Source organism: Alligator sinensis, unplaced genomic scaffold (genome assembly GCF_000455745.1).
Source record: "Alligator sinensis unplaced genomic scaffold, ASM45574v1 scaffold460_1, whole genome shotgun sequence".
NCBI lineage: Eukaryota > Metazoa > Chordata > Crocodylia > Alligatoridae > Alligator > Alligator sinensis.
Genome location: NW_005842553.1, coordinates 1,058,379 through 1,077,636, shown reverse-complemented (window position 1 = coordinate 1,077,636; position 19,258 = coordinate 1,058,379). Strand labels below are relative to the sequence as shown.

At 44.7% G+C, this 19,258-nt stretch overlaps 1 protein-coding gene across 2 annotated transcripts in view; it reads left to right on the top strand.

Moving 5' to 3' along the window:
• Positions 1–53: 53 nt before the first annotated feature.
• ARHGAP40 (Rho GTPase activating protein 40) overlaps positions 54–19,258 on the top strand; it is a 104,251-nt gene continuing 85,046 nt past the window's right edge. Inside the window, exons 1-3 of one of the 2 annotated variants that reach the window (XM_025213845.1) lie at positions 1,387–1,504; positions 10,872–10,887; positions 11,285–11,342. Coding sequence is in view for 1 of the 2 variants with exons in the window: in XM_025213844.1 (XP_025069629.1) it covers positions 1,416–1,504 (89 nt within the window). In the remaining variant the exon portion in view is untranslated. Of the gene's footprint in view, positions 753–1,377; positions 1,505–10,871; positions 10,888–11,284; positions 11,343–19,258 lie in introns of those variants that run through there. The other variant, XM_025213844.1, reaches the window with a different exon arrangement.

Here is a 19,258-nt window from a genome sequence, read left to right as displayed (position 1 = left end):
TGCAACCGCGCCCGGCTCCTGCGTTCCGCTGCCGCCCCGCCCCGCCCCGCCCCGCGGGCAGTAGCGAAGGCCGCTCGGAGCCGGGGAAGGCGGAGCTGGCGCCGACGGGAAGAGCTGGGTGTCGCTCGGCCTCGTGCAGAAAGTCATCTGTGTCAAGTACACACGGGCCCGTTTCGTTATGATGCTGTGTCGGTGAATACGTCCATAGCTAGGAACAAGAGCAGGATCTCGTCCCGCAGTAAAATACCAGAAGGGAGAAGGGAAAGCAGAGGAAAAAGCAGGCCTGCAGCTTGCTCTCCCCACTGGAAAGACCTTCAGTTTCTGCAAATGGGGCTGTGCATCACCTCGAGACCCACCCGTGATCGTTCAACGAGCCGCCGTGGAGATCATTCAAGGCGTTGCTGGTGACCACGGCCTTTGGTCCGTGCAGCTCTAGGGCAGTGTTTCTCAATCAGTGGGATGCGAAGGTTGTCGGTGGGACTTCAGCTCATTTGAACATTTCCATTCATGATTAATATGGTCCTACAATGCACGTAAATGTAAAAAAACACTTCTTGGGGAAAGGAGTTTTGTTTTTATCGTGGTGGGACCAGGGTTTTTTGACAAAATGGGTGGTGGGGCGTAAGGTGCAAAAGGTTGAGAACCGCTGACGCTCGGCAGCAGGCTCTCGAGGTGATCGCTTGTTTTTCACCGCAGCCCAAAGGACTAGAAGCCGCTTAACACAGACAGTGAATGAGAGAAAGGATAACAATGTGAGTTCAGGACCTGCAGGGGGGATTCAAGAGAAAAAGGAGAATCCACTCCGCTGTTGCTAGATGCATCTGAAAGTCTAAGACAGCTTGCTGTCAACAAAATTAGGCTAAATTAAAGGTGCTCAATCACCAGTCCATGTGCCACATCCATCTTACAGAGCCATGCCATCTGGTCAGTGGGGCTCCCCATGGGTCCAGAAAGTTGGTAGTGGGGGAGCAGCAGTAATTAACACTGCTACCTCCCCCCCACCTGCACATTACCAAGCCCCAGATGATGGGATCAGGCCTCGACCAAGCCAGCCCTGCGTGGTAAGATCAGGACCATGGACCAGATCCGGCCTGCAGACTGACTTGGCACAGCTTATCCAGCCTGCAGGGCCAAAAGGTTCAGCACCACTGGTCTGAATAAACAAGACGTGCCCAAAGAGGGAAAGTGAGTTGCCCAAAGTCACACAGCAATGTGTGACAGTTGACAAGAGAATCCAAGTCCCTATTCAGTGCCTTCTTCACTGAATTATGCTAACTCTCTAACAGCAGTGCCTTTGCAGGAGTCTCACTCCTGGTCTCTCACCTCTTTAATCTCGGTCCATATTCATTTAATAATAATTCCATATGCTGTGAGCAGGACATGGATCTGGAACAGACTATGTGGACAGATGGACTATGGATCCCAGGATGCCCAAGGAACTGTTTGGAGATGAGCCTGAGGAATGGAGTCGAGAGGAAGTGGCATTGGACTCGGCTACATATGGGTAAGAGGCTAATGCCAACTTTGTTATTGCTGAGGGGCCAGAGGTAGTTACAGCACAAAGGGGAGAGGGTTTGTGGGGATGTACTGGGTTGATAAGGCAATTATTGTAATGAAGGATACCAGTAGTAGAAGCCTTAATATTTCCCCTGCACCTTTCCTCCATTACCCTTCCCCTAAAACATGTTATCCCAGATGGATTTAAAGTGTGAGAAATATTAAACACTACTAGTGAGTTATTCTAACGGTGAGTAAATGGATCACTGCTAAAAGCAATTACTCAAAGCTGAGATTACAGGAATAGAAAGCATGAGTCCCTGTCTTCACACATATAGCTCCCAGTTTATACCTCTGTCATACCAAAGTCTTGTTAGGTTGGTACAAGCACAGTAGCGTAGTCTTTAAAAGCCTGTATTCTGTAAGTCCCATTGGCTATAGAGAATGGAAAAAGTTCCTTGGTTGATCATTGTCGTACATGGCCTTCTGAGGGACGCATTGCAAGAGTGGGATGGGATTGAGGAGTCAGGGAATGCTGTTTTGTTGTCAGCAAACTTCATGTTAGTACAGTATCCTGGTAAGATTCACCCACTTTATACCCACTCCTGGCAGATGATGCTTGAGAATTTGGGTTGTAGTCACTGTGGTCATATGAGATTTTGGGAAAAGTGAAAGAGACAGGAGATTTGCATCCAAAGCCTCCTATAGAAGTCTCATATTCTTTTATAATTGTATAAAAACACAGCAAACAAATTGATTGCTATCCTTCCCATGGTATCCCAGTTCCTCATATGTATTTTCATGCAATGCAACTGTGGATACACAAGGTCACCCTTATTTGTCTTTCTCATCTCGATTTAGCTGCAGGGATGACGGGTGCATTTTGTGATTGCCTGGGGAGGTTCTGCAAGCCAGCAGGGTCATGAGCTGAGTCCCATTAAAAGCTATCTCCTTTTTCTTTGCCAATGTTGTAGAGGATGCAACATGCCACAGTACCAATTACTGCAAGTACATTGACATGCAAATGGCAGTACAGTCTTGTCTTCTGTCAGTCAAATTAACTTTGCATAGCAATCCTGTAGCTGCTTACTAGACATGTTGAAAAGGGCAGTGGGCATTTGAAGGTTTCTTTAAAGGTTTCTTAAAATGGGCACAGATGCCTTCTTGACTAAACATGCTTACAGTTAGGAATAAGGTCCCTTCTTGTCCAAACAGGTACACACCAAAACTCCGTAGCCTGCTAGCATCATGTATTCTGCCTGTGCATCCCATGTAGGTGTTCATGAACATGCTACTATGGTCAACCAAGGCCTACAGAATGATTGAGTAGTATCCTTTGCAGTTGACATATTCTTGTGCTCCTTGTGGTTGGTAAATTATAGGCACATAAATGCTATCAATAGCCCAGGGTAGTTTAGGGACCCTTTCTTCCCAAGGCACCTTCTAGAATTATTTCAGGAACAATATCTTTGGCCACATTCATATAAACTGTAATAGTGAAAGGATACACAAATGAGAGTAGTTATACCAGTCCAGAATTGGGTTAATATTATTATCTGGAAGCTGACTGTCTCTGACTGAGGTGAGAGGCTAAATCACTGGTCACCAACCAGCATGGGTGACTGGTCGGGGGGGCACATGCCCCCCCAGCGACCAGTCAGTGATTGTGCCGACCAGGAAGCAGTTGCAGCACTCCTGGAAGTGGCCGCAGTGCTCCTGGAAGTGGTCATGGCATTTCATCTGGCGCTCACACTCCCCGGCCAGCACTCACAGGGTATGCACCAGTGCTCTCAGGGTGCATGTGCACCCACTATGCATTGCCACTTCCAACCAGTGGATCTTGATCCACTAGTAGATCTCAGAGCCTCTTGCGGTAGATCTTGGAGCCTCTTGGAGTCTGTACAAGGCTGGGGTGAGGGGCTGGGCGCCCGTGTGCATGCACGCACGCACCCCAGCCCAGCAGGTCAGTCCGTGGGGGAGGGAAGGGGTAGGTGCTAGATTGAGGCCCCCGCAGCGAGGGACAGTGCTGCAGAGCCAGGAGCAGGGGTAAGTTGAGTGGGGCCCCAGCCGCGGTGGTGCACGATAGATCTTGGGTTGCTTTTAAATGTCAAAGGTGATCTCGTACTTAAAAAGGTTGGAGACCACTGGGCTAAATCATTTGGTGTGGGCAAGTCAATTGCTAGTACTGAGAAGGCTGCCATTTGTGAGATTATGGCTCAGGACAGATGAACTCTTCCATGAGGCACCACAAAATAATTTGTAGAACAACTTGAGTTAGTGAGGCATTATGAACTGAAGAACGTGCTCCTAGAAATCATAGGAAAGTAGGACTGGAAGGGACCTAATGAGGTCACGCAGTCTAACCTCCTGCTCAAGACAGGATCATCCCTGAATAAAAGTCATCTCAGCCAAATGTCTGTCCGACCTGCTCTCTTAAATGTCCAGGGATGGAGATCCTAGCACCTCACTTGGGCTATTGCAGCATGAGTTATATGGGCATGAGAAGAGTATATTTCTGCGCTGTGAATGCTTGCTGATGGGCTTAACTAATCTGAGTACCCAAGCTGCAAGCCCAGACCCAGGTAAAGTCTTGTGAATCCATACCCAGAGTAGAGTCTCCTGTCTCTATGATTTTCTTTCCAGCCCTTCCAGCTAAAAGTCATGAAAACCAAACTTTTTTAAGGACTCTGATCTGCTTATGTCCCTTCTGATCCAATCATCTATGAATCTATAATACTATAGCTCAAGTTTTTATTCTTTACTTTTTTTCTTTAGAAATATTTAATTAAACTCTGGTGTACTGTGACTGGAGTTAGAATGAAGACTGAGTCAGCAGTCCTGGATCCTGGTCCCCTGCCTGCTCTTTACTCACCATGCAACTGTAGACAAGTCATTAGTAGCTTGATTTTCAGAAATACTTAGGATTTCCACCATGGGCAGTGGGAGCTGCAGGGATTTGCCATCTTTGAAAGTGGATTTAATTAATTTCTATTCGTCTGCTTACCCACTACACAAAGTTGGAATAATAGGAATTCTCCACTGTACAGGAGTGGTATCTGGTTTAATTAATGAGAATTTGTAAAGCACACTGAGATCTCATGATTAAAAGACTAATTTCAAAGGGACAGATATAGAATCATGGAAAATTAGGGTTGGAAGGAACTTCCGGAGGTTATCTAGTCCAACCCCCTGCTCAAAGCAGGATGATCTCCAAATATATCATCCCAGCTAAGGCTTTGTCTAGCCAGTCTTAAAAATCTCCAGGGATGGAGATTCCACAACGTCTTTGGGTAACCCACTCCAGAGCTTAACTACCCTCTTTGTGAAGAGTTTTTCCTAATATCTAACTTCCCTTGATGTAACCTAAACATTGGGCATTTTTACACATGCTTCAGTAGGTATGGGGGGTGCTTTAATTAGTATGGTATGGGGGGTGCTTTAATTATGGGGGGTGCTTTTAATTAAAAGTGCCCAAGTGTCACGTGTATCAGTGTCCTCTGTGCTGAAAAATGGCAGCGGGGTGGTTTGAACTAAAGCTCATTGAATGAGCTTGAGTTCAAAGTGCCCTGCCACAATTTTTCAGTGTGGGGATGCTAATACACGTGATGCCTGAGTCTGCTGGAGCACATTTATTTCCATGGTCCAGCAAACTTGATTAATCAAGTCTGCTCCAATGCACTGTGTTTCCAGTCTGTTGGCACTGGTTTTCTGTACATGTATAGGACCCCATTGTTCCTTGTTCTGTCATCTGCCATGACTGAGAACAGATTAGCTCCATCTTCTTTGGAACCACCCTTCAGGTAGTTGAAGGCTGCTGTGAAATCCCTTCTCAGTCTTTTTTTCTCTCGACTAAATAAGTCCAGTTCCCTCAGCCTCTCCTCAAAAGTCACATACCCCAGCTCCTGAACCATTTTCGTTGCCCTCCACTAGACTCTGTCTAATTTGTCCACATCCTTTCTGTAGTGGAGGGGACAAAACTGGACACAGTACTCCAGATGTAGCTTCACCAGTGCAGAATAGATATGCTGGCAACACTCCTACCAGTGCAGCTCAGTATACCATCAGCCTTGTTTGCAACAAGGGCACACTGTTGGCTTAAATTCAGCTGCTTGTCCATTGTAACCCCCAGGTTCTTTCCGCAGATTTGCTGCCCAGCCAGTCAGCTCCCAGCCTGTATTGGTGCATGGGATTGTTCCATCCTAAGTGCAGGGCTTTGCACTTGTCCTTATTGAATCTCATGAGATTTCTTTTGGTCTAATCCTCCAATTTGTTGAGGTCCCTCCGAATCCTAACCCTCCCCTCCAGCATATCTACTACTCCCCGTCCAGCTTGGTGTCCTCTGCAAACTTGCTGAGGGTGTACTCTGTGCCATCTTACAGGTCATTTATGAAGATATTGAACAAAACCAGTCCCAGGATTGACCCCTGTGGCACTTCACTTGATACCAGCTGCCAACTAGGCATCGAGCTATTGATCACTACCCTCTGAGCCCAATGCCCCGGCCAGTTTTCTGTCCACCTTACAGTCCACTTATCCAGCCTGTACTTCCTGAGCTTGCCTGCGAGAATGTTGTGGGAGACCGTATCAAAAGCCTTGATAAGGTCAAGGTACACCACATCCACTGGTCTCCCCACATCCAGTCATCTCATCACAGAAGGCAATCAGGTTGGTCAGGGTTGACTTGCCCCTGGTGAATCCATGCTGACTGTTCCTAATAACATTCTCCTCCAAGTGCTTAGAAATGGATTCCTTGAGGATCTGCTCCATGGTTTTTCTAGTAACTGAAGTGAGGCTGACCAGTTTGCAGTTCCCTGGATCCTCCTTTTTCCCTTTCTTAAATATGGACACTATGTTTGCCCTTTTCCAATCATCTGGGACTTTTTCCAATCACTATGAGTTTTCAGATATGATGGCCAATGGCTTTGCAATCACATCAGCCAACTCTTTCAGCACCCTTGGGTGCATTCCATCTAGCCCCACGGGCTTGTATATGCCCAGCTTTTCTAAATAGTCTCTGACCTGTTCTTTTGCCACAGATGGCTGCCCACCTTCTCCCCAAACTGTGCTGCTGGGTGCAGTAGTCTTGGAACTGACCTTGCCTGTGAAGACTAAGGTGAAAGAGGCATTGAGTAATTCAAGCTTTTCCACATTCTCTGTCACTAGGCTGCCTCCTGAATTCAGTAAGGGACCCATATTTTCTCTGTTCCTCTTTTTAATGACATACTTGTAGAAACCCTTCTTGTTACCCTTCACATCCCTTGCTAGCTGCAACTCCAGTTGTGCTTTGGCCTTCCTGACTTCATCCCTGCATGCCCAAGCGATAGCCTTATATCCCTCCTTCATTGTTTGTCTAAGTTTCCACTTTTTATAAGCTTCTTTTTTGTGATTTAGCTTACTGAAGAGTTCCCTGCTAAGCCAAGCTGGTCTTCTGCCATACTCACTAGTCTTCCTACTCATCAGGATGGTTTGTTCCAGTAAGGTTTCTTTAAAGTACAGCCAACTCTCCTGGACTCCTTTCCCCCTCTCAGACTGGCCTCCCAGGGGATCTGACCCATAAATTGCCTGACTGAGTCAAAATCTGTTTTTTCTGAAGTCCAGGTCCTTACTCTGCTGCTTTCCTTCTTTCTTTTCCTCAGGATCCTGAACTCAATCATCTCATAGTTGCTGCTGCCCAAGTTGCCATCCAAGACTTCATTCCCCATCAATTCTTCTGTATTTGTGAGCAGCAGGTCAAGAAGAGCATGGCCCCTAGTTGGCCTCTCCGATACTTGCACCAGGAAGTTGTCCTCAACACTCTCCAAAAAGTTCCTGGATTGCCTGCACACTGCTGTATTGCCCTCCCAGCAGATGTCAGGGTGATTGAAGTACCCCATGAGAACCAGGGCCTGTGACTGGGGAAACTTCTGCTAGCTGTTTGAAGAAAGCCTCATCCACCTGGTCTGGTGGCCTATAGCAGACCCCCACCACAACATCACTCTTGTTGCTCACTTCTCTGACCCTAACCCAGAACTTTCAAGAGGCCTATCTCCAGTTTCATACTGGAGCTTTGAGCAATCATACAGCTCTTTTACATAAAGTGCAACTCTTCCTCCTCTTCTCCCCTGCCTGTCCTTCCTGAATAGTTTATACCCACCCATGGTGGTGCTCCAGTCATGTGACCTCCCATCAAGTCTCTTTTATTCCAATCATGTCATAATTCTGTGACTGTAGAGGGACTTCCAATTCTTTTTGGTTTTTAACCAGGCTGTGTGCGTTCATGTACAGGCACCTAAGGTAACTAGCCGATTGCCCTTATTTCTCAGGAACAATGAGAATGCCTCCCCTGTTGCCCACTCCTGCTTGTGCTTCTACGAGGTCACCCACTTCCCCACTTACCTCAGGGCTTTGGTCTCCATCCCATAGCAACCCTGGTTTAAAGGTTAGCAAGCTTGTCTGTCAAGACACTTTTCCCTCTCTTTGTCAGGTGGTTCCCATCTCTTCCTAGCAGTCCTTCTTGGAACATCATCCCATGGTCAAAGAAGCCAGAGCCCTGCTGGCAACACCACCTGAGCAGGCATGCTTTGGTCTGCAGGATGCGCCCACTCCTGCCCAGGCCCTTTCCCTTGACCAAAAGGATAGAGGAGAATACCACCTGAGTCCCCATCTCCTTCACCCTTGCACCCAGATCCCTATAGTCACTTCTGATATGCTCAGAGTATCCCCTGGCAGTATCATTGGTGCCCATATGGATGAGCAGCATGGGGTAGTAGTCAGAGGGCCTCATGAGTCTTGATAATCCATCCATGACATCTCAGATCCATGCTCTGGGCAAGCAGCAGACCTCCCAAGACAACAGGTCAGGCTGGCAGATGGATGCCTCTGTTCCCCGCAGAAGGGGGTCTTCAGCACCACCCATCTCTTCTTTCTGATGGCAGTGGTCTCATTCATCCCCACCTTGGGGAGGTCTGTCCTGTCCTCCACCAATGGAACATTGTCCTCCCCCTCTATTGCTAGGGTTCCATAGCTCTTCTCCAGGCAAACTCCTGCAAGTGGAGATGAAGATTCCTGCTTGTTGCCAGAGGTCACAAGCTTCCAGCTTCCACCTTCCTCAGAGTCCATGTCTTCTCCCTTCTTTAGTGCTGCCCTTGGCAATTCTTCTTCCACAGTCTTGGAGGTCTCCTCCAGCATCAAATCGATGAACTCCTCACGATGGAGGATGCTTTGGAGCCTTACCACCTCCTCCTCTAGCTTTCTTGCCTGCTCCCTCAGAGACAGCACCAGGAGGCACCGCTCACACTGCAGGTACCCCCTGACCTGGCCATCCCTGGAAGGAACCTGCAAGCCAGTTTCCACAGTGCCAAACCCAGACCTGGGTGGAAACCTTGATGGTGAGCAGTCCTGCCTAGAATCTGCTTTCTCTCTCTTACTGCCATTCTTCCAAGAGTACCTTCTTTAGCACTTTCCAGCTTCCACCTTCCTCAGAGTCCATGTCTTCTCCCTTCTTTAGTGCTGCCCTTGGCAATTCTTCTTCCACAGTCTTGGAGGTCTCCTCCAGCATCAAATCGATGAACTCCTCACGATGGAGGATGCTTTGGAGCCTTACCACCTCCTCCTCTAGCTTTCTTGCCTGCTCCCTCAGAGACAGCACCAGGAGGCACCGCTCACACTGCAGGTACCCCCTGACCTGGCCATCCCTGGAAGGAACCTGCAAGCCAGTTTCCACAGTGCCAAACCCAGACCTGGGTGGAAACCTTGATGGTGAGCAGTCCTGCCTAGAATCTGCTTTCTCTCTCTTACTGCCATTCTTCCAAGAGTACCTTCTTTAGCACTTGGGCGACTGGTACCACCTTAGTCAGGGGGGCACGTGCCCCCCCAGTGACCAGTCAGCGACCGGGGGGAGTCCCCCCTGTGGCCATTCTCACCGGCAGGGAGCCCCATGGCCAATCTCCCCGATGGGGGGGGGGGGCCCACAGCTGATTGTGAAGCAGCTGTGGTGCTACCGGAAATGGCTGCAGCGCTTCCACTCCCCAGACAGTGCTCGCAGGTGGGGTACTGCCACTCTCACCTGCCCCCCCTGCCTGTCACCTAAGCAGGGAGTGTGGCCTGTCAGGGGGTGAACCAGCGCTCTCAGGGGGTGCACGTGTACCCCCATGCACCTCCTATGCATCGTCACTGCCTTAATAAGCTGGCCTGTAAGGTAGCCTGTTTACTTTTCCTTGGTCCTGAAAGGTTCCTTTTTCCCTGCTTTCTCTCACCAAGCTTGAAGGCTCTCCATCAAAGAGTCAGGGTAGGGGGCAAACTGACTTGTGAACCTCCTTCCCCTGTTCGCGTGCCCCATATGATATCATATTATATAAAACCATAAATAGATATTCACAAACAGGCGTGTTAAATGCATGCAATTGTTAACAATGCACACACAGATAGTCCCTTTCATGTGAGGTTTTCTAAGTGCTATACAAGCAATTAATTAAGTAACACAAACCCCCTGTGAGGTAAGTGGTTGGTAATTTATTTTACTAATGGAGAAATGCACACTGAGAGGTTAAGTGATTTTTGCCCACAGTTACAAAATTGGTCAACATCAGAGAGAGGTCTCAGTTCTTGTTTTAAGTGCTATACAAAATCACTTACAATTAAAAGTTAGTTTACAAGTATGTTTCCTATGAAAATAATCATCTTGCCTGGCTTACAAAAAGAAAAGAAAACACTAAAAAAGTAGAATAGACAATTATTGTCCTGGTTGACTAATATAAAAAGAACTGAGAGAACCTTAAATAATGTCAAATATACAGCAAAAGTTAAAGATGTCCATTTGACTTTTTGTTGATGCCAAATGAAAGAGATTAACATAAGGAATTTTAATTGAATGTACATTTTCTTCTTTTCTGTTGCTTTCTTATTAGTTTGATTTGTTTTATTGATTTATTTTCTTGGAAGGTATGCTAATCATCTAAAGTGTTTTGTCACCTGTTTTATATAAAACATTGAAGTACCTTTGATTACATTTTTCACAGGTTTTGAAGCTGTCTTAATTTATATTTGATTGATACTAATAAGGAGCAGTTAAATCATATGCTTTCTAATTTTTCATTCTCATTCTACACTCCGTCTTTTTTGTTTCCTTCCTGGACAGCAGGGGGACTGTTTTTCAGATTAGCTGTGCTAAGAATGTCATCACAGTCTTGTTGTGACTAATGCTGTGATGTAATAAGAGTTATGAAAAGTAGTTTCTGAAGCAGAGTAAGTAAGCTGTTTAATCCTAGCTTGACCTGAAACCAGCTATGAAGTATCCTCTGGTTCCTTTGGTAAATGATTTGACATTTCCTGTGCTTTTCTTTTGGTTTTGTTTGCCATTTGGGTTACTGCTGATCTTACTGATTATCTGGCTGCAGCATTTACTCAATGAAGGTAAGTTTTAGTATTAGATATATAAATGCCTTTGCATAGAGATTTTAAGCATTAGCCTTCCCTTTGAGGATTCTATGTGGCTTTTTTAGGCGAATGCAGCTTGTCTCACGAGGACAAAAGTTTTCTTATTGAAACAAGTGATACTGTGTGGAGAACCAAACTCAATTTAACTTCTGTTAACTATAAAAATCTGACTAGAATGATGTGTTGCTGCTTGGTGGCAGAGCTCTTATGGTGGTGGGGGGGTAGGGTTAATCTATCCCTGAAAAAACAATGATTTAATTTAAGAAGGGAGTTGGAGAAAGCTTTTGTGTGCGCATTTTTTTATGGTGAAACCTCAGCTAATCTGTCTTTATCCTCCTTCTTACTCACTTGTGATATTGTTCATGGGCGCCAGCACTGGTGCCTAGTCAAACAGCATGAGGGCTGAAAGGAAGCGTTAGCAAGAGAGAAAGGTGAATGCTTTTATTATTTTTGTGTGTTTCTTTCACTTTATGATTCACTATTGATATTTTGTTTCCTTCTAAAGTGATTACAGCTAATGAGCATTGTTTTAGCCTTATGGCAGGCTTGCTGATATCTTCAAAGAGATGAAACCTCGTTAGTTTGCTCTAATCTTGGAGTGTAAGCAACTGGAGGAAGGAATCAACTGAAGGTTCAGAAACAGTGATTCTGCCTTTAGGGCACTGTCCTAATAAGAAAAATAAAATCTAACACAAAACATGCCTTTAGCTCTCATGGGTTTAGTCTGCCTGCCTTGATTATTGTGGGGCCTGGCTGTTTAGTAGGTTCCATATGAGGAGTGATAGTGATTTTGTTGGGCAGCCTGGCAGCAGGGGAGCAAAAGCTACTTATAATTGAAGATTATAATTCCTTTTCTTTTCTTACATTTGCACACATGTGCGTGCACAATACTTCATTTTGATTATAAATTCTCTCTGCTCTGAAACACAGATTCAAAACTTTTTTTTCATGCTGTGGGTGCAGATATTCTGAAGGAAGCACTTGTTAATGTGTTTGATTATATGGCTTGATTGCTTTCTGTCAAGGATTGCAAAACTGATATCTTTCTAGTCTAACTAGGGCAAGTATACATTATATGTCAGTGGTTTCTGGTTACCAGGTAAACACAAGTACCTGTTCTGTTAGCCCCCAAATTTACCACTGTGGCTAAGTGAACTGAACTGTGGTGTCTATTCAGAAGTCAGTTAGATTGTTTAATGGCTATGTTAACATAAACTTGGTTGGTTGGCATGGAACTGGTGCTGCGAGAATGGCTCACATTCTGACAAAGTCAAAGGTTGTATATACCCTACATAGGTAAAATCTAGTGCAATAACTATATTAACTGTACTGCATTTCCATTGTGTGTTGTCCTTTGCAGACTTGGCTGTTCTAGGTAACAGCATTTTGGTGACCTGAACCAGGTTTTGCAAGGGTAATGTTATTTAAAGTGCATTGATATAAAACATTTCTGCTACTAGAATAATTGCAATTACTCCAGTCCAGTATGTATTTGCACATATGCTTTAAACACAAGTAATTCTAAGACAGTTTAAATACTTGTGTAAGGATATACACATGTATTCCAATATTTGTAGGATTGAGGCCTGTAAAATGGTTATGTTGAAACTGTCTTCCTTTTAATTACATCTTCATTTGGTTGTATCCTTTTAGCTAGTGTAGCGTGGAGTTAGAACAACTATGGGGTGAGGTGGAAATTGGAGGATAGTCCAACAGCATTGCCTGCTAAAATCTACTTGGTTCTACTTGCTGTGACTTGTACTATTGGGACTATCTAGTTTGGATTGCAAATTGTTTACTACTTACTAGTGGTGATGACTTAGAAGAACCTATCTGGACTCAGACTTGAACTTGTAGGATATGTAGTCAGAGAGAAGAAAAAATGTCTAAATTGTAACCTGAATACGTTTAAATGAAAATGCCTGTGACAGTACATTTGAAATTTCTTAGTGCAGCTTTTCACACTCCAGCAGAGCTATATTTTAAACATTGCTGTTGAATACTAACTAGTATGCAAGTAGCAGAGGCATGGAATACTACTATTTTTTGCCCTATTTCACAAAGTTACTTCACATTTAATTGTTTAAAATGTGTTTCAGCCCAGTTACCCCATATCAAAGTAATAAGGGAGCCCTCCTCTGATCAGTCTGATGGGAATGCTGACCCTAAATTTGAGAATGAAGCTGCGAGAGAGAGAGGCTGGAGAGAGATGGCTAGTACCAAGTTCCCAAAGGATATACAGTCAAGTGCACCTGTGGGGCAACGAGTGCCCAAGTCTGCTTATCAGAGTCCAAAACTGAAAAGCCTTTTTGCTGCAATCTCAGACTGTCTGTTTTGGGGGCAGGGAATGAGACCATGTTGCTATGAGAAGAATGCCTTGTACTCTGCTGTGACGGTAAGTGGGACAGTCATTCTTGCTGTTTGGCTTTGTTTTATTTTTTAAACTTCTTGCACATTTGGAGTTGCTCCTGTCTTGCGTGACATTTAAAGGTGCAAAATAAGGCTTAGTCTACACTACAAGGTTCTGCCTACTAGAGTTCTGCTAGAAAAACTGTGCATCTGCCCAAAATGGTTCCCTGTAATGGTCAGATGGTTCTTTTAGATGGCAAAATTACTTCATCTTTGCCAAGTAGTCCAAGTCTTCTGCAGCCACCTGGCAGTATGCAGATGCTTCTGTACCTTTTTCTGGTTGCTGTGTTCCATTCAACAGCTGTTTCCTTCCTTGGGTGCTCTGGTGCTACAGCTGCTGAATGAAACAATTTAGTGCAAACAGAAATAGCAGGATTTGCACTTGTCCTGGTGGATTAGTGGTAGCGGCTGCTGTCTGCTGCCAGACTTTCTGGTGACATAGGTATAGGCTTTGAAAGTGCACAATGCAAGTGCTGTCATAAGTTAAAAATACTCTGCACATTACCAAGAGTCTGTAATTTAAAAGGTAGACAGCACATAAGCAGCAGTTCTGTCTTTTTTTTTTTGATTCAGATGAGAAAATCAACTCTGTATACATCTTTGATAGAATATGTTGATACATTCATTTTCATTACACTGATACATACTTCATAAAATCTGTTCCACATCCCCTTTAATGGAACAAATACATTTTAAAATAAGAAATATGTTCTGTGTCTTCAAAATCAAAATATTTTACTACTTTGCTTACTTGGGAAGCCTGATTTCAGGTCTTGTCCATTTATTCCTAGAAATATTGTGCATTAGATACTTGGGACAGGAATATGGAATGTGGTACTCTCTGTACTCCAAGTATTTGTGACATCATTTGCTCCTGTGATGTCTTGACAAATCAGTAGAACAGGAAATGCTTTCTAAATATATACTCTAAATATATACTGAATTTTCCTCCCTTTTACGCTGTACATTCTTTCCTGCAAAACTGTGCATAACTCAAATTTGCATAAAGGGAACCCACTTTACAATGTAACAAATAGGGATACTTTCCAAGACCTGGACTGTACTGACCCCCGGGCCCGTTGCTACCGCTTTACAAGACAATTTTGGTACTCGACAACAGCAGACAGTACACACAAGCACAGGCACCAGCTACTGGGAATGGTGGGTGCTGCTGCCAGGGGGCTTCATGGCTTCCAGCTCCCAGGATGCCACGCTGATGGGGCCGGACCAGGCTGGGCTGCAGGGGCCAGCGCTGCAGAGGAGCTAGGCACAGGGATGACCTAGTGCACACAGCTGTTCCGCCCTCATGCGACCCACCACCTGGCTCAGCCCTCCACAAATAATTTTCTCTTCCTTCACCTATGGCATCACTCCCACAATGCACCACACAAAGCAGCTGACTGCGGGCTTCCACCACACTGATATTGAATATACGCCTATATAAACCTGCCATAGATCTTAGCCTTGTGTGTGTTGATCCTGTAAGCAGACTCAGTGGGACTCTGCCTATCTTCAGGAATTTATCCATGAGTATATTTGAAGGGTTGGGATTTAAATCAGCCCATTGTTGCCTGACATCAGCTGGGTTGGTAGGGTGAGATGGGAAAGAGGAAGAACCTAGATGCTTTTTCTGGTCTTGAAGCTTTTATGTCCCCTGGGGAATGCCATTTGGTTCAAGATTGTCTTCACCAAGAAACTCTCTCCCCCTTTTTTGCATCAGCTACTCTGCTCTCTGCTGCTCTCTCTCATCTGGAATGCTGGCTGCCAATTGCTTGAGATTGCTAATATCCTGAAGAGTCAGCTGCTGCCGCTATGTTTGGATATCTACACAGCTCAGCCTTTTGTCCTGCTGAGTGAAAGGGTTGCGAAAATCTGGGATTATCTGAAATGAGAAATCAGAGCTGCCTGTTTCCGTCACTGAGAGATGTAAAAGCACTGCAACAAATTGATAAACCATCCCCATTGCTCATCTGAAGGGAGAATGACCATGGTGTGCAAATAAAACAAGTGGTATTGTTGCCATGAAAAATAACCTGCTCAGTGTCTTTGAGCTGTCGTGATGGAGTAAAGGTTTAAGAATTTATCAGTTTTGCTTGTTGGTTTCCTTTAAAAAAAAAAAAAAAAAACCAACAAAAATCTTATGGATTGGCATCCATGCAGGTCATCACAGCTGCCTTTGTGTGGGCCAGTTGAAAGGACGACAGTGACTTGCCTACAGTCCAGTTCTTGTACTGCTCCCCTGCTTGGATTTGTTTTCCTACCCCTCTCCCTGAGCCTACGAAGATATAGACTGACATATACTTAGTTAGATCAAGGAAGAAAATGTGTGGTTAGTTGAGTAGACCAGTAATAAATTCACATTTTGAATAAGATATGCTTATGGCAATGTATGTCTGTAAGAGTTCTTACTGGTGTGTGAGCACAGAATGCTCCAGTGCTGTTGAAAATTGTTCTAATTCTTATTCTAATCAGCTCTTCACTCTTCTGGTTTCAAACTTGTAAAACCTCAAGTTGGTGATTAGCAAACTCTTTTTAAGTTTTCAGTTCTGAAATATAGAACAAACTTACCATAGATTCCTAACAGATTTGTTATGGTTTGATATATAGAAATATTTAGCACATGACTGCTCTACTTCTTGATTCTGGTATCTCCTTTTTGAAATCTTGATGTGATGCCAGGTTGGGTTCCAGTGGGGCATGATAGTAAAAAACTTAAAGTGGTTCAAATGATGCTAGGCCAGGTAGCACTATACAAGCCAGTATGGTGGATGGAATTGGGGTGATCTATAAGTTTGCACCCTAAGTAAATACTCAGTGGTCACCTTGTATGCAGAAAGGCAACTGGCTACTGCACTGAATTTAGGAAGTTCTTGACCATTTATTAAAAGAGCAACAAACTAACAAGCATCTATATGTATTCCACTGCTCTGTAGTGACAGGGTTAATATTATTAAGCCATTTAAAAAAAAAAAAAAGAGAGATTGCCACTGGAAAGAAAATTGGCTTTGCTGGTTGTGTCCTGTACCTATGTTACCTCCAGAGACTTGTGTGAAAGGACTGTAAATGATTGTATTAACTTTATGCTATTTATGCAGCAGGCCTTGTATGCCTACTTACTTTGTTTTCCCCTGAGATGCTGCGTCTGCTCGGAGTTCTCCAGTAAGGTAGGTTTTTAATAATAGTTGTTCATTTTTCTTCACTTAGCCAGGCCACTTGTTTAGAAAGGGTTTATGTGCCCTTCCCCCTGTGTCTGGTGCTAATTTAAACTACCCACTGCTGGGAGGTGAATAGCAGGGCTGGAATATTTCTCCTTTTAGAACATTCCCTGGTTGATGACTAAAAGACTGCCTCATAGTCTGGATTACTGTAGTGTCACTAGGGCAAGAGACTGGAGGAAGCTTTGTTGTTCTTCCAAGTTTATGGTAGTGAGTGTGTACCACAGCCACTGGCTTGGCAGGTGTCTGCCACCACGGCTTCAGGAAGATGGGCCAGCTTAAATATTTAAGGTTGTTGCCAGTGGACAGAAATGATTTTTAATGAGAGTTTCCAGGTGCAGAAGGAGGTTGTCTTGCTTAGCATTCATGCTTCTCAAGTAACTAGTGACATTTTTCCTCCCTTGAAGCACAGAGGGAAACATACCAAAAAAAAAAAAAAGATTAGGAGCTGAAAGGTTGATGTAGGTTTGAGTTCTAATGTGCAGTTAGGAGGACTAAAGCAACATGATTTTATCCCTTCCACTAGAATTTCAAAGCTGATTCTTCAAAAAGGCTCTGACCCTGCCTCAGTAGAACATGGAACAGCAGGAGGTAGAAAAGTTGGAAGGTTCATATTTCCCTATTTTCTTCAAGCTACATTTCACATGCTGTTACTTTGACATATGCATCTTAACAGTTCATATTCTGGTGAAGCAGTAGAAACTACTGAATTTAACTTCTGTTAAAGGCATCTGTGTGTGTATATACATCCCATACATTTGAGCAGTGACCCCATCTGACTACAGAAATAACATGTAGCAGTGGTTCTCAACTTCTTAAACTCAAGGCACCTCTCAGAAAATGTCAACTGTTAGTTTTCACACCTTTACTACAGAAAACTATATATCTGTTGCAAAGAACTCAGAAAGACCCCAAAAGATCAATGTTTTTAACATTATGGATTCCTATTTGAACTCTGCATTTATCTTGTGAATCATGTTTGCACACTTAACAGTGGCATCTTATGGCACTTGTGGCAGGATCTTAAGGCAACCCAGGGTGCAATGGCACCTTCGCTGAGAATCAATCTCCCTTATAGTTGGTTAGTATCAATTAAGCACAGGATTGTCACTAGAAACAAGGTGTTATTTGTATTAACCAGGCTTGAATTTCAGACTCAATGGGTACCTATACACGTTCTCTGACTAGTTCTAATTAGAACACGTTGGATCACGGAGTCTGCTAGAGCGTTCTAACTGGAACGCTCCAGCATGCCTCACCATCACATTTATTCAGCATCCCGTGTTTCAAAACAGTGGTTGGGGTACTTTAAAACTCGAATGAGCTTTAATTAAAAGCACTCCTGTGACCATTTTGAAACATGGGGATGTTGAATACATGTGATACTGCCGTATTTGAATTAGAGCAGCTGTCTGCCCCCCCCCCCCCCCCCCCCCTCCTTCCCCCCCCCCCCCCCGCACTTCTATAGACACCCAGTAAGATGCTGAATACACCAGATGCTGTGGGTGTTTTAATTAGAGTGGCTCCCAAGGGGTCACTTAATTCAACCCCCTGCCTAAGGCAGGATCATTCCTATCAAAACCATCCCATGAAAACCATAATCTAAACTGCATAAGACTACTGTCAACTCTGACACAACAGATCTAACACCCTAACCTGTCATAGGTAAAGCGGAGGAACCATGGCAGACTTAAATCTGATGCTGAGTTTGCATCGTTTTTCATTATAATGATGACCTTGCTTCACTCTCTTGCATTTACTAAATGTTGTGCAAGATCGATTCATATGGTCCCTGTGCAGCACTAACTTTCTGCTGAGCTCAGCCCATTTAACACAGTACTGCAAGGGCAAGGCTGTACATTTAATTCAGTTACCCAAACCACCGCTGGGTTCTGCCCATGCAGGGATCTCAGTAGTGGCCAGGTTCAGGGCTAAAGAGCTAATTTACAAAAAGAAGCCAAGAAATGAAATGATTCTTCACTCTATCTGTCCTGCTGAGTCTCATCCCTAGGAGTAACTGCCCCTGGGCTGATATAGGGTTTTGGAAAGGGGCTGAGGGTACAGATGGTGATGGTGTGGCACATCATCTGTAACACAACAGACTTGTTCTCCAGTTGAAGAAAAACTAGCTGCTTTACTAATAGGCTAGGCCTCTATTGTTTAGTTTAAGATGGAAGCAAACCAAATACGACTATAAGAATGTGCCTGTGTTTGCTCAGTTGTGTACAAAGGGTTACAAACAGGGAAGTAGGCAAAAAAAATATCAGTCCTGGAGTCACTGTAGCTGAAGGGAGATAGCTTATTGAGCTTCATGACACAAGATCTAGCCTTCTTGCTGTCTTGTCAGCCCCTCCAAAGCTCATGTCACTTGTGTCCACACATGATGCTGCAGCCGGTTCCTTCTCGCCGGTTCCCAGCTCCCTTCTCAAAGGCCATCTTTATACAGAGGTTGCTGGTAATGAATGTGGTTCGCCCAGGCGTTAGCATTCCGGCAGAAACGTATGTTTAATAGCAACAATGTAAAACAACGGCACGCGTCAAGCACGGCGCCCTGAATAAGGGGCTGGGATAAAGGGGCAAAAGTCTGTCCACGTCCCACCCGCAGTGTAAGCGCGGGGCAGGAGAAGGCGCCGCCCCACAGCCGGGATCGCTCTCAGCGCACGGGCGCGGGCGGCCCCAGCCTGGGAGTGCTCGGCGCTTTCTGTGAGCGGCAGCAGCAGCCG